The following is a 15,598-nucleotide window of genomic DNA, read 5'->3' on the forward strand; positions in this document are numbered from 1 at the left end:
GCCCTCACTTCTTTTTCTCCCCCCTGCACGGTCACCAGACATGGCAAGCCATTCACTTGTCCCCTTTTCCAGTTCTTTTATAGTAGAATTTTTAAAAGATCTTAGTATAGAATCTGAAAAAAAATAGTAAAACTTATCAGCATCTTGCCTTGTCAATTCTTCTGTCCATATATCTGTCATTTACCTCATCTTTGTCTTTCTGTATAGGCAGACAGCTCTAGATATATACAAATAGGCCTATATAATTTTAAGTTATTGGAAGCAAAGAAGCCATTTTCATTTTACCAAAAATTGTCATCTTGAGGTTCCGGAGGTCATTGAATTTCAGTTTTCCTTTTTTGCCTTCAAATGAGTAAAGAGTCGACAATTGAGGACATATTAATTCTTTTAAAACCCTGAACAGACCATGTCGAGCATTTTTACCTCCATAGTTGCTGAGGTAAAGACTCTGTTGAACAAAAAGTATTCAGTTAATACAAAGTATTGAAAGAAATATAATACACTCTAGTTTCTAATTTAACAGTAATTTTGTTATAACATTGCTTACCATCCTCTTCTGTACTGCAGTGTCATTCAGACAACTATCCAGGCTGACCATTTGCTCCACTGTCTCTAAAGGAAAGGTGTACCCTTCTGGCAAGCTCTGGATAGTTTCTGGCATATCCTCCCCCATACCATTTAACTTAGCCTCAAGCCTATCCACTTTTCTATGCAGGCGCCGGATTTCTTCAAGCAGCTCTGCGTTGTTTTCCATAATCTTTTTAAAAAATGGCATCAGCTGATCTGTACTTTGCTGGGTGACTAGAAAATAAATAGTTTATGTCAAATCTTTACTAAATTTTTTTACAAACAAAAGCAAGAATGCTAACAAAGTAATGATTTATTTTTAAAAAATACAATACACTTACAGCCAGAAAAACTAGGGGACGCTGAAAACTGTGCATATGATACAGGGGGTTTTGGAACAGCTTTGGAAGCTTCAGGTGGTTGTGGCAAATATTTTATGGAAGGTATAGGTGACCTTGACCTCCGCCTCACCCGACTCTGCACTGCTTCTTCCTGGCAGGTGATGATTCTGATGATTCAGAATCATCATTGGGACTCCTAATGCAAAATTTTTATTTTCATTATTTATACAAACATAACAAACTTAAATGAGGCTATATATTTAGATCAAGATCTAAATTAGAGATTGTAATATATACCATCTAATTGTTGGCCGTGACTGCCGATGTGGCTCTGATCCTGAGCTCTCAACATCACTCTTATCTAGAGCCTTTCTCTCGAGTGATTTTATTTTTTCATAGGAAACTGTAATGTGATAAAAATGTCTAAATGTTATAATAAAACATTAAAAAACAATAATATAATTGTATTATAATAAGTATATGTTACTTTTAATATTTAAAATTTTTAATATAAGTAATTGTTGGTAATTTAAAAATATATTAATTCTTACCATTGCTGTGCAGAATTTTCTCATATGTAAAAATCTGCCAGCTCTCACATGGCTGCTTGGCATTGCGCACCCATGCATCTCCAGCAGTTGGTGTGCTTGGCCAGTAACATTGGTTTTTGCCAGGCAGCAGCCACACATCTGGCACCACCATCACCATCCTTACATTGTCCTCAACAGTTTCCAGAAGGTGGTACATTCTTTAACTTTAATACAGACTTAAATACATAAACTATACTAATTGCAACAAATATGAATACACAGTATTTACATAAAAATTAAAGCCTTAAATGGATTAGATAAAACAAATTCTAATATTTTTGTTCTTTGTGATTCAGAGGAAGCAGCACATATCTCTTTTTGTATGGTAAGAGAACACATTTCTGTTCAATTTTTGATACATTGAATGTCTCTAATTTACCTGAAAGATTTGACACCTCAAAAATGCTCAATTTTGAGGACAATAATGGATATTGAAAAAAATCATAACATGTTAGAAATCGCTCAACAACAAGTACTGGTTCAGAAGACAAATCCATAATGAGAATGTTTCTAAGCAAAAAGAAAGTGTCTTCAATTTTAACACAGTTGTCTCCATTATCTATGGAAAAAAAGATACCTTTAAAATTAATTTGAGCAAATTGATCACATCTAACTCCATTTGGCAATGGCCCAAGACAATGTTTTTTTTTTGGAAAAGGATAAGGCTTGTCAGTTACAAAATCTTGAGATGAAAATAATCCTTTATCTGAGACTGCTCTTTCCGATAACCTCTTGACAACTTGTTCTAATGGTGTCTGTGGTTTACGAACAAGTTTCTTCAACATACCCAAAAAATTTTCGAATGGAAAAGCACTGAAAGAATCTAGTGGTCCAAAATTCTTAACATCTGCTGCCAAATGTGTGAGCCCATGCACATTATAAACCAGAAATTCTTTACCATAAAGTTCTTTAGCTTCTTCTACAAACATACACAACAGTTCATGTGCATAATCAACATGACTGTAACATAAAGTAGGACTAGTAAGGCAATAAATACCAACAAAGAATAAAAGGTAATGACTATAATGTACTTTGTCTATATTTCCTTTCAATGCAACTATACCACTGTATAACAAAAACTGCCTAAACTCTGTAGCTTTCCACCTTTCTATATCATGCAGAGAACGGCATTTTCTAGAGAATTCACGTGGAATATATTCTTTGAAGAGTAGTAGACGGTTTGATATCTGCTGGACAGCCTGATTTCCTATTCTAAGGCCTTTTGAAACTGGACTCTTAAGCCAGAGTAAAAGAATTCTTCTTGTAACCCCTAAGCACACTAAATGCATGTAATCTAAAGGAAACTGAGTGACCATGCCAACTGACAAACTAGTCAAGGGAGATAATCCATGAAATTGATGATTTTCATCTTCAATTAAATCGAAAGCTTCATCTGAACGTAATGTTGCATTTATTTCAGGAAAGATGACTTTTTCAGCCCACTCCCCTTTTTGACAACATTTATCACAGCCCCAGTAACCTGAATGCCCTTTTGTTTTCTTAACAAAAGACCGCGCTGGAGCATCACATATAAAACAAGATATACACAGTTTAATAGGAAAAATAGAATCTTCGTTGTCTTCAAATCTGAGTGAAGTGGCACCTTTCTCGAGTACTTGCATTTCATTCACAAAATCCGTTAAATATTCTTCAATGCTAACTGGTTTGCTACCTCCATAATACAAACCAATAAGGAATGGATCAGATTCAAATGGTTTACAAATTCTTCCAAGAATTGGCCAAAATTGACTGCATGAGGATTTAAATAAAGGCAAACCATCAAAATTAATTTGCAAATGGATAACTGGAGTCTCATTTGGATGAGAATGTAGAAATTTAAATAAATGTTTCGATTTTGTTAAGCAATTTTCAATTCCAAAATGGTAGTATGCACCACCTGTAATAGCTTTAACATTTATTTTTCTAGGAGTTTTCAGCAAAGTTCTTGAATCCTTTGGTAATGAAGGGTGGTAGGTGCACAATAAGCACAGTAAGGCACTAAGTGCATCATTTTTTATTTGAAAATCAATAGCCCACTTTCTGACTTCCTCTTGTAAATTATTTTCATAGTTGTCTTCTGGCGATGAGTCTGCATCTGTCTCACAATCTACATCCGACAGAATATCATTTAAATCTGTATAATCATAATTGCTAGTATTATCATACATGTGTTGCTCAGCGCCAGTCTGTTGATGGTGAGCTTCGTTTCTAACTTCTGAATAACATGCTTGGTGACCAGTTACTGTGACTGGTGTTGATGAATAATTTACACTGTCAAACTCATTGAGAATAGGCTTCTGATTACTACTTTTATCAATAGGCCTATCATACTCATAATCATAATTCCTGGGCCTGCCTCTGACAGAAACGTCATGTACTGCCCTTATACAGTCAGCTAAATCATTACTAACCCTTTTTCGGGTAGCTCTCCAAATAGAACTTTTAGATGGTTCTTTCGTTGAAAACATATTTATTATTTAAAACAATCACCTAGACTGTTACTGTAATGCCTAACTATGTAAATAGACTTCCTCTTATTTAATGACAGAAAGTGTTTTCTACACCGCAATATGAATTTATGTACATTATTCTCCTCACTGTTGAAAAAAAAGTCAATAATTGGTGCAATACCTGTTGATGCGACAAGCTCACCTGTTGTCGGATAATCTGTTATCAATAAAAATTGACGATGTTACCTGTTGATTAAGTGGTTTTAAGTCCTTGAAAGGATTATTAACAGAATCCAAACGTCGGTAGATTAAGCGATGATAAAGACGAGGTCTTAGTGCCGCTGGCTTGATACAACAAAGGCTCTGTTGTTGAGGAAAATGGCGAGCGAAGAATGGCAAGCAAAGACCAGCGGGATGCTGGCTTGATAACAATAGAAAGGAATGTGGACATAGAATTTAGGCCGAGATGCGATGGACCAGCGTGACGCTGGACGGGTAGCCACGCACACAATTTTAAAAATATTAAACAAAATGTTTAAAACACGCAACATAGATTGTAGTTAAATCTAATTTTAAACTGAAGTATTATATTTGATTTTTAACGTATTTCATGGAACATATATTAAGTTTAACAAACCTATTTAAATAAAATTGCTGCAGTAAATACATAAATCATTGTAATCTTGGCAAGCCAGGGTAAAAACGGTTAAATATCAAGGTATCAAGGGAAGCTATTCAAAACAAAGGGATGCAAGCACGTACAAATCTTGGCCGTATCCTGGCATAAGCATGGCGGGACCTTGGCCAATTTATCGCCAAGATAGCGATATTGGGCCAACCTTGGAACGACATTGGGTTGATAAATTGTGTTAGCTGGGGTATACTTAATTGTATTGGAAGAAATCTCTTCCAAAATTATGAACGTAAAAGAAGATCACAGTGTTAAAAAAATGCCTTGCTGAAACGAAAGCATACTAACCAAAAAGCTTAATTATTTTACGAGATGTATAAAGAGTATAAATATGTTAAGCGTCACCAATAAAAGCCCATTTAATCCCCTTCCATCCTAGCAAAATTCTTAGAAAAAAAAATTCGCCAGATCCCCAACCCTAACACTAAGTCGCAAAGTTTCATCACCGCCCCTTCATCTGCACTTCTAACGAGAACTAACACGCTTTTCATAGTTATTTTTAAGCAATAAAAATAAATGCGTACATTTTTCATCCCCTCCACATCAACATTCCCTCTGAGGGGGAAAAAGCTAGTGTGCATTTTGTGTTCTGGGATTCTGAAAGTCGTACAAGAATATATATGTATTTAACAAATGGACTGCGCGGCATATTGGAAAATAATGCGCGGCCGTAAACCGCGCAGTTTAGAGGGAATCATTGCTCCCCACCTATCACATCGTCACACAAGTCTGATCCCACTTGTTCACGTGACTGTGTGACGTCATATATGGACGAGCACTATGGCAGTCATAGACTAACGCTGAACACGTTCAGCCTGGCCGGTAGATCACAAGACAAAAACACAAGAGCCAAGCTGGCAACATCAAATCAAATATCAATATAGCCACGAAACAACAGTTGATTTATGTGAGTTGTGTGCTATACATAATTATACACCACAGATAACGCTTAATTATGTACGTTGGCATGTCGGCGTAATATAATTTTTTTTTTAATGAAAATGGACACTGATTTAATAGAGATATATTGCTTTTGATAAAAATAAAACGCCATTAATGTTAGACAAGCTAAAATATTTTTGAGCCTACCTACTCAAGAAGGCATCAACAACGTTTGTAAATTTAAATCTAATAATAATGCAAGCAGTGTCTAAGACTAATTGATTATATTTGACACGATTTCTTTTTTTGTCATGACAATTTAAAAATGTCTCACATTAATATAGAATTGACTGAATATTATAAAACCAAGTTCTCGAAAATATTGAAGAGATTTCGATTCTATACATGTGTAGCAGAGTTTGAACGCATCGTTTTCTCATCACACTTTTTATGCAACTTCCGCCACAAAACCAAAATAGCAGCAGGCTGATCTCCCTGCTGTAGTTGTCTCATGGTCATCTCCCTTTGTTTTTCCTCCATGCTCTTCTTTTTCTTCTTCTCCTTCTCTGCTTGCTTTGGTTTTTCTACTTCCCCATTTGTCGTCACAACTACCGTTTGTTCCGCGCCGTTTTCCAGAAGTTTTGTCAGTTTTTCGTCCTGGTCATTCTTGGGCTGAGATTTTCGTTGGCAGCGGTTGTAGATGGTGTAGATGATGACTAGGAGAAAGAGCGGCAAGGGCGTCATGATGGCAGACGATGCGGGTCCCACGGCCGCCAGCTGGTTGTCTGGTGGGGGCAGGGACAGATAAACGATGAGGAAAGCAATGCCCGAGTTCTGAAACAAAGAAAACAGAGTTACTTCCCTTGCACAATTTTTTAAAATTTTAGTTTGCCCTAGTGTTTGCTAACCTTCAATGAGTTTGTTTACATTGTTAACGTTATATTCACGATAGTAAAATAAAATCTCCTATGAAAAATGTGTAATAAAACATTCAACAGTTGAAAAAGCACCACAGTATTTAAAGGTAATATTTGCTTAACTCTTTGATAATCATTCACGATAAAATATTGTCGAACTCAATATACTCGTCAGAGCGTTTCCGCAGATCTGTATCATGTTTTTACTTTCTCGTATATACGAAGTATAGAGAAAGTATTGTAATCGTGCACAAAAATCACTTGAAATTTTAACAATTTTCACCGTATTACACCTCAGTCCTTCATCACATCCGAAGCATAGAGGACTTATTTTAATCGGGCAAAAATTATCAATCCAGATGTATCAAAATTTAGAGGTTTTATGCGTAATCCAGTTTGAAAAACTGGGCTTTGCAATTCTGTCCGTATGTCTGTGTGTCTGTGTGTGTGTGTGTCCGTGTGTAAACACGATAACTTGAGTACCGTTACAGCTAGGTTGATGAAATTTCATATATAAGTATTATATCAAAATCGTAGATCCGTATCAACTTTTGAGCGATTTCCGACAACCGGAAGTGGTACTTTTTCTACTTTGAATTTTTCAAAAGCCTATAACTTGAGTACTATTTCAGATAGATAAATTAAATTTCACATGTAAGTAAAAGATCTAATTCTCTACCTTCTGTTAAATTTTGAGTAATTTCCGTTGACCGGAAGTAGTAATTTACGCTACTTCCGATTTCTCAAAAACTAATGTAAATTTATTAAGTACTAATACTATTGCGCACTATTATACACACCTTTATTAGGCGTTCGCTTGGTGCGCAATTGTTTTTTACTGAGATTCTATTCTATTTTTAAAAGTTTCAGTATTTAAAATGGATTAAAAATCATAACTATATCCCCAGTTACCATCCCCTGTTGTTTTATATAAGAATATTCGAGAAAGTTTAGGGGAGATCACTACCGGTTTATTTTTTTTTTTAAATTCTGACTACATCAGAGTTGTTCTTGTAACAATGCCTGTACTTCAATACAGCCTTTTTTTTGCTATATAGAATATAGCATATAGAATCAGTATTGGTGTCACACTGTGGTCAGGATTAGTGTCACGCTGGTGTCAGGATTAGTGTCACGCTGGTGTCAGGATTAGTGTCACGCTGGGGTCAGGATTAGTGTCACGCTGGGGTCAGGATTAGTGTCACGCTGGTGTCAGGATTAGTGTCACGCTGAGGGTCCAGGATTAGTGTCTCGCTGGGGTTAGGATTAGTGTCACGCTGGGGTTAGGATTAGTGTCACGCTGAGGGTCCAGGATTAGTGTCTCGCTGGGGTTAGGATTAGTGTCACACTGATATCAGGGCTGTGAAATTGGCAAGGCTAGTATCGCCACTCTATCAAAATAATAACCTGCATACTCCCTATATACGTTTTTTTTTAAATTCATCGAACATTTGTAACTTGGTCTCACCTGTATTCCGGTTTCTATGGCGATGGTCTTTATCCTGCACCAGGACTGGCATAGGACGAAGGCAACCACGCCCCCGACCAGGTACCCCACGTAGGGCAGGAGGCAGCCGGCAGCGATGGTCATGGGTTTGATCATCTTGAAGATAAAGATGTTGGTGTAAATACCGAGAGCAAGCATGAACGTCACGACCAGCATTAGCACTGGCTTCAGACAGCGTTTGATCCACTTGCCGATCTTTGGGAACTGGAGATTAGAAAAGTGGATTGTGAATATCAACTGGAGATTAAAAAAGTGGATTGGGAATATCAAATGGGGATTAAAAAAGTGGATTGTAAATATCAACTGGAGATTCTTCTTCTTCTTCGTTCTTAATTATTAGTGTTGAAGGGGATAGAGATTTATCTGCCAGTGGGTTTGAACTCGAGACTTTGTTCGCATTTATCAACCATGAGCTTTGCCGACTCGACCATGCTTCCATCACAATTAAGGATTACGTGTCAACTGGTTATGCGCCTTTGACGCCATTGACTCCGATTTCAGCCTGCTTTTCTTTTTGGATTTGCTAACGAGCCTCATCTGCCCGAGGGTTCGACCTCGGGACTTTTCGGTTTAGCAACCATGAGCTTTACCGACTCGACCACGCCGACTCCAACTGGAGACTCGAAAAGTAGAGTTAAGATTAGGCTTATGTCTAGTCCAGTCTTAAGGTTTGAACTAGGGTTACAGCTAAGGCCCGGGTTTGAGTATCGATACGTAAGTTAACATCGATACCCGCTAGTGAGTATACAAGTACTGGCACACACAACACACAAGTATACTCGCCTTGTACTCGATGAAGATGCCGGCGAATATCGGCAGGATAACGAGTGCCAGAGTTTCCAGAATCTTCAAGTACGGCACGTGCAGGGAGGTCGTCTCGTCACTGAACGTGCTCCCGAGGGTGAATATCCACAGGGGGATAAAAGCTGGAGGGGAGGAGAGGGGGGAGTTAGAGGGGGGAGGTGATGAGGTTTGTGGATTAGGTGTGTGGATTAGAGGTGTGGATTAGATGTGTGTGGATTAGGTGTGTGGATTAGAGGTGTGTGGATTAGATGTGTGTGGATTAGAGGTGTGTGGATTAGGTGTGTGGATTAGAGGTGTGGATTAGATGTGTGTGGATTAGGTGTGTGGATTAGAGGTGTGGATTAGATGTGTGTGGATTAGGTGTGTGGATTAGAGGTGTGTGGATTAGATGTGTGTGGATTAGATGTGTGTGGATTAGAGGCAAGAGGTGTGCAGATAAGAGAGAGTAGCCGAGTGGATTAGAGGGGTGTGGATTAGTGGTGTATAGCTGTATGGATTAGATGAAACAGGTGTATGGATTAGAGGCAGCAGGTGTGTGGATTAGAGAAGAAGGTGTGTGGATTAGAGAAGTAGGTGTGTGGATTAGATGTGTATGGATGAGAGGCAGCAGCTGTATGGATTAGAGGCAGTAGGTGTATGGATAAGAAGCAGTAGGAGTGTGGATTAGAGTGCAGGTGCGTAGATGAGTTGTACGCCTTTAAGTTTTTAGATAAATTTATAGATAGAATTTGTAATTATAGCAAATAGTTGTATTGATAGCAAATAGTTGTATTGATAGCAAATGACTGAATGGAAAGCAAAAGGTTAATTTAGTAACAAAATATTGTTTGAATTTCAAATACTTTATGTGTATAGCAAAAACAAAAATCGTCTGAATTTTAAGAGAACGGCCCACGCACTTAACAACAAATAAAATCACTTACCTAAAGCGGCTATGTTGCTGATGGTTGTCATGGCGACCGAGAGTGCCAAGTCCCCACCGAACAAGTAAGTAAACATGTTGCTCATCCCGCCCCCAGGGACTATCCCACAGGTGAAGATACCCAGGGAGATGGCAGCGTTTTCTTGGGGCACCGTCTTGGCGACAGCATACGCGATCTATAACACGAGGAAAGGCGTTTAAATTTATCAGTTTTTATATCAGTCATCGAATGTTTTGTCTCTACAAGAAATGCGCTGTCTAACCACAATGAAAAAAAAAATAAAAAAAATAAATTTTAAAATGTATTTCTTCCTTAATGCCTTAATGTTCCTTAATCGTTTTTGACTTTAAAAAAAACCCCACTCCTAAATATGTCAGATATTGTATGGTATGACACAAAATATCTATAACATTAAATACAACTTTGTGAAAATACTAATGGTTTACAGTCAAAGGGGAGTAACAAACATGAATTTTTAAAATCAAATATTTTGTTTTCGTGTCAAAACACACACGATCGATGTTTGCATCAAAGAGAGATAAACCTTTCTAAAAAATATTGTTCTGAATGTAGACATTAATGTATTGGTTTTCGTGTTAAGGTTATGGTCTGGGTTTGTTTAGATTTAAAGTAAGTTTACTTTAAGAATTCCTACACAAAGATATGCTTAATTTATGTGTAAATAAAAAAATTACACTTAGACGATTGTATTATGGACAACTATGTTATCTTTTCTCTAAATAAAGTATTAATTTTAATTTAGACAGTCTCAAGCCAAACATCACTCGATCAGCCCTCAAGTAAATTAACATTAGAACAGTCTTCTGTTTCCCAGGTTTTTAAAAGTGCACAACCTGAATGGAAGAAAGAGATACACACCTCACCCCCCCCCACCACTCTCACACACACTTCCCCCCACTCAACCGGACAGGCGGATATTTCAAGTAGCGTGCCATCATCGCCAAGGGCCAATTTTATGTCATGGAAATTTTTGGAATGATAGATCAGTATGTGTATTACAGAGACACTTCTCCCACGGTCGTTTCTATTTCTGTCCATGGGTGACTACAATATGAACTTTTGACTCCGCAGCCAAGGACTGAGTACAGTAAACTAAGCAGTCAAGACAAACCGAGTTTGGACACCTTATTTTAGTCTAGTTCTTATGTCATTTTATTTTCTCCCTTTGATTATTATATATGCAATTGATGTTCATATATTTGATGCTGTGTAAAACTATCAAACAAATTATTATTACTGATTTAAATATTTAAAACAATTGAATTAAAAATTTAAAAAAATAAAATTGTTTGAGGACTGTATAGATATAGATGTTTGAAAGGGAAGAATGTTTGCTTTGATGTGTCTCGATGTAATAACATAACTTTTCCGATTGCTTAAAATTTGTATCATTGTAATTCTCTGTAATCACAAATTTATTACAGCTCTACTTAAAAACCCAAATGCCACCCCGTACCCCCCCCCTCAACCACCACGCCGAGGGAAAAAAATCCCTTGAATCATCATTTAATTACACATTTGCATTTTCAGGTAGGTTTTTTTCTTTTTTTTTAATTTTTTTTAAATATTTAGACGCTTTGTATTAGATATATGTATAAGTAAACCATCTGGAATGAATGAAAGTAGGCTACAAGTAAGAAATAAATATTACCATTGTAAATCTGTATCAGTCCTCACAAGCCGGTGATGAAAACTGTAATACTAAAGCGAACACACACAACTGACGCTGTAAATTACATGTCTGAGGCAAAAAAAAAAATCTTTTCTCTTTCTTTGAGACTATGTAAAACTATCAAATAAATATTACTTAAAAAAAAATCTTTTCTCTTTCTTAAAGCCGGGGACAAGTTATAGCTTGCATTAGCTAGCAGTATAAAATCTACTTAACGGTACATTCACGACCCCCCCCCCCCCCCCCCACCAAGCGCCACCACGAAAACACGCTTCGTGTAGACACGGATGTGAGCTCGTGTTCACCGTGCTCAGCACAGGATTTGAACCCCAACCACCAGGTATATGTGTCTAATGTTCTACACAATCAGTCAGTCCTAGTTCTTGTGCGCCTTCCTCCACACAACTCAACGAGGTTCCAACAGAATTTGTTTTTCGTGTGCGGATTTTTCTGAAGAATCATTACATAGGTACACTTAAATTTTGTTTATGTGCATTTATGTTACAGAAAGTTGGTATAATTTATTTATTTGTTGGTGTATTCTGTTAGTCTAGTCGTATTTTCGAAGTTCAATTTATAAATTTGTAAAATTTGGTAGCCAAAGGAGCATAGAAATTAAAGTCCCGCATTTCGTGCTGGATTTTGATCCTTTAAATATTAAATTCTGTCACTTGCTCGAAATCGTCTAGTTTTAGATCTAGCTTTAACATTAGGTGTTTGTAGTAGTAGATCTAATAGTATACACAGACATTTCTTTTACTGATTCAAAATCTAATACTTGCTTGCACCTTTCTACTTAAGCCAAAGGAAACTTATTTTACTTAACGCCCTGAGCACAAGGGTAGGAGGTAGATTAAAATTTCCTACCACCAGTGTACGATACAATAGTTTGGTCGGGTTAGAGACATGGTTGGTGTTGACATTGTTTATAACTAAAAGTTAGCAACCTTACCAACCTCATCTTATCAGGATTCATTATAGTAGCATTATCAAACATTGGATGGTTTTATATACAGATGTCCGATTATAGACTCCTCCATTATATAGGAACAAATTTGTTCTAACCCCCCCCCTGCCTACGCCACTGGTTAGAGAGAGGGTTAGCATTGAAATTAGCAAGCAATGTGTGTATTTAACTACCACCTAACACCCCTTTTTTTAAAAAGATTCTATTATCGGACACTGGTATAAAAATTCTCCCAAAAATTCCCCTGAAACATTAATATGAAAGTAGATCTACCACATGCTAAAAGAACTTGGGTTAGGTGAAGTATTTATAATAGCAAAGAAAAGTTCACTACTTGCATACCTGCAGAAGGCATTTAAATATTCTGGTACAGGTTTACAATAAGGTAGTGATTTGAAAATGTGTGTATAAAAAATATAACTAAATTCTTTTCCAGAATTAAATCATCGCCCAGTTGCCCTGCGCCCAGTTGACCATCGCCCAGTTGCCCATCGCCCAATAACACACCGCCATGTACACCTTGTTCAACACCAAAAGTATCTGGCCACCAAGTCCTGGCCCCGTCAACACAGGCCAAAATACCAAGGTACAGTAATTTGTTCTATAGATCATGTATAACAGATCAAAATACCAAGGTACAGTAATTTGTACTATAGATCATGTAAAATACAGACCAAAATACCAAGGTACAGTAATTTGTTCTATAGATCATGTATAACACAGGCCAAAATACCAAGTTACAGTAATTTGTTCTATAGATCATAACACAGGCCAAAATACCAAGGTACAGTAATTTGTTCTATAGATCCTAACACAGGCCAAAATACCAAGGTACAGTAATTTGTTCTATAGATCATAACACAGGCCAAAATACCAAGGTACAGTAATTTGTTCTATAGATCATGTATAACAGCCCAAAATACCAAGGTACAGTAATTTGTTCTATAGATCATGTATAACAGCCCAAAATACCAAGGTAATTTGTTCTATAGATCATGTATAACAGGCCAAAATACCAAGGTACAGTAATTTGTTCTATAGATCATGTATAACAGCCCAAAATACCAAGGTACAGTAATTTGATCTATAGATCATGTATAACAGGCCAAAATACCAAAGTACAGTAACTTGTTCTATAGATCATGTATAACAGGCCAAAATACCAAGGTACAGTAATTTGTTCTATAGATCATGTATAACAGACCAAAATGCCAAGGTACAGTAATTTGTTCTATAGATCATGTACAACACAGACCAAAATACCAAGGTACAGTAATTTGTTCTATAGATCATGTATAACAGGCCAAAATACCAAGGTACAGTAATTTTTTCTATAGATCATGTATAACAGGCCAAAATACCAAGGTACAGTAATTTGTTCTATAGATCATGTAAAACACAGGCCAAAATACCAAGGTACAGTAATTTGTTCTATAGATCATGTATAACAGGCCAAAATACCAAGGTACAGTAATTTGTTCTATAGATCATGTTTAACACAGACCAAAATACCAAGGTACAGTAATTTGTTCTATAGATCAGGTATAACAGGCCAAAATACCAAGGTACAGTAATTTGTTCTATAGATCATGTATAACACAGGCCAAAATACCAAGGTACAGTAATTTGTTCTATAGATCAGGTATAACAGGCCAAAATACCAAGGTACAGTTTAAAATTGTTCTATAGATCATGTATAACAGGCCAAAATACCAAGGTACAGTAATTTGTTCTATAGATCAGGTATAACAGGCCAAAATACCAAGGTACAGTAATTTGTTCTATAGATGATGTATAACACAGGCCAAAATACCAAGGTACAGTAATTTGTTCTATAGATCAGGTATAACAGGCCAAAATACCAAGGTACAATTTAAAGTTGTTCTATAGATCATGTATAACACAGGTCAGGTCAAGCTAACATGGCACTTTTGATAATCAATAAAATATTCTACCCATGTTCATGCAACTTATTTGAACCCATTTTAAGATAGTAAAGGGAGTGAATTCAGTTTTCTTGTTGATTCCATTACCTAACCTGATAAGTGAAACTAGGCCAAGATTCACGCATTATAAAGTGAATTGCCTTGTAAAATTGAAGGACTTTAAAAACAAACTAAACTTTTTATTTTCTTTTAAAACTGAAGCAATGAAATGACCTTACACAATTCTGTTACCATTTTAATACACGGGGATGTTGTGCCATGAGTACTTACAGCTAGTACTCAAAGATGTAAAACCATTTATAGAACATTTCTACAAACGTAAAACCAATATTTTTATTCTGTTTGGTCATGCAGGAATTCTTAAAGTTTCGCTAAATTAATAGAAAAGTTATAAATTTAAACTTCATTGTCCCACAGATGTACTACAACACTATTCCGGCCACACCGGTCCTGGTAGACTCCAGAACCGGAGACTCCACCTACAGCTACCAGCTGCAGCCGGGCTGGTACCCCCCACCAGCCGCCCCCTCCCGGCGCCGCCTGTCCTCTGATGACGTCTTCTACCCCGAGGGCACCTACGTGTACGAGGAGCCGGTCTACAGTTACGTGGTGACCAGCCGTCTGCCTCCACAAGTCTTCTGCGCCAAGCGGTCAAGGACGATCAAACCAGCCAAGCGTACAGGGGTGAACCCCAACAGCTTCGAGTCGCACAGGTCGCCGGACACGTCCAGGACTGGGTACACTCTGGCACCGGAAGCGTACGTAACGCCGAAAAAATACGATTACTTCTCCGAAAATTCTTCCAACACTTCCTCCAACTCAAACGAGTCCTCGCCTTCATCGCAAATCAAGGACGATTCCCTCGTCAACACTCTGTTCCCGTCGTCGCTGTACACCGTCTTGAACAGCGATCCGCCCGAGCCCAAATCTCGCGTCACCTTCAAAACCTCCAGCCCCATCGAGGGCGAGAGCAACGCCCTCCACATCGACATCGGAAAACTACGCAAGCGCCGGGGGCGTTTCGTCACTAGCTCCAGCTCCGAGAAGTGCCCGAGATTCAGCGAGAACGGCGTGTGCGAGGACCTAGACCAGTGCGATAAGATCCTGCTCAAGTCTCGCTGCGTCAACAGCGACGAGGACAAGGCCCAGAAACGGGAGGAGTTCCTGCTCATCCTGGAGGCCGAGCGAGAGCGTCAGAAGAAGCTGGTCCTGCCCAAACACACGCCCAAGATGAGCTGCAAGTTCTGCAAGAACAACGGGGAACCCCCAGAGGTGTACACTAAGCACAGGCTACACTTCAACGAGAAGACGGTGTGCCCA

At 37.8% G+C, this 15,598-nt stretch overlaps 3 protein-coding genes across 3 annotated transcripts in view; 1 reads left to right on the forward strand and 2 right to left on the reverse strand.

Annotated features, from left to right (window-relative positions):
* Nucleotides 1–919: 919 nt before the first annotated feature.
* Nucleotides 920–1,662, reverse strand: LOC131957026 (uncharacterized). The gene is made up of 3 exons (XM_059321725.1): nucleotides 1,460–1,662; nucleotides 1,206–1,311; nucleotides 920–1,104 (listed from the first exon to the last, which is right to left on the reverse strand). The coding sequence occupies exons 1-3, from the start codon at nucleotides 1,653–1,655 to the stop codon at nucleotides 1,035–1,037; spliced, it is 372 nt and encodes a 123-aa protein (XP_059177708.1). The 5' UTR covers nucleotides 1,656–1,662; the 3' UTR covers nucleotides 920–1,034.
* Nucleotides 1,663–5,346: 3,684 nt separating this feature from the next.
* Nucleotides 5,347–15,598, reverse strand: part of LOC131957034 (ileal sodium/bile acid cotransporter-like) — a 21,362-nt gene continuing 11,110 nt past the window's right edge. Inside the window, exons 2-5 of the mRNA XM_059321737.1 lie at nucleotides 9,673–9,847; nucleotides 8,729–8,871; nucleotides 7,907–8,149; nucleotides 5,347–6,355 (exon numbers count right to left, since the gene is read on the reverse strand). Of these exons, the coding sequence (XP_059177720.1) occupies nucleotides 5,921–6,355; nucleotides 7,907–8,149; nucleotides 8,729–8,871; nucleotides 9,673–9,847 (996 nt within the window). The 3' untranslated portion in view covers nucleotides 5,347–5,920. The remainder of the gene's footprint in view (nucleotides 6,356–7,906; nucleotides 8,150–8,728; nucleotides 8,872–9,672; nucleotides 9,848–15,598) is intronic.
* LOC131957035 (uncharacterized) overlaps nucleotides 11,718–15,598 on the forward strand; it is a 4,697-nt gene continuing 816 nt past the window's right edge. The window contains exons 1-3 of the mRNA XM_059321738.1: nucleotides 11,718–11,834; nucleotides 12,769–12,918; nucleotides 14,696–15,598. The exon at nucleotides 14,696–15,598 is cut by the window's right edge and continues 816 nt beyond it. Coding sequence (XP_059177721.1) covers nucleotides 12,844–12,918; nucleotides 14,696–15,598 — 978 coding nt within the window. The 5' untranslated portion in view covers nucleotides 11,718–11,834; nucleotides 12,769–12,843. The remainder of the gene's footprint in view (nucleotides 11,835–12,768; nucleotides 12,919–14,695) is intronic.

The sequence above is a fragment of the Physella acuta genome, unplaced genomic scaffold (genome assembly GCF_028476545.2).
Source record: "Physella acuta isolate Inbredline_101_S28 unplaced genomic scaffold, ASM2847654v3 ptg001197l, whole genome shotgun sequence".
Taxonomy (NCBI): domain Eukaryota; kingdom Metazoa; phylum Mollusca; class Gastropoda; family Physidae; genus Physella; species Physella acuta.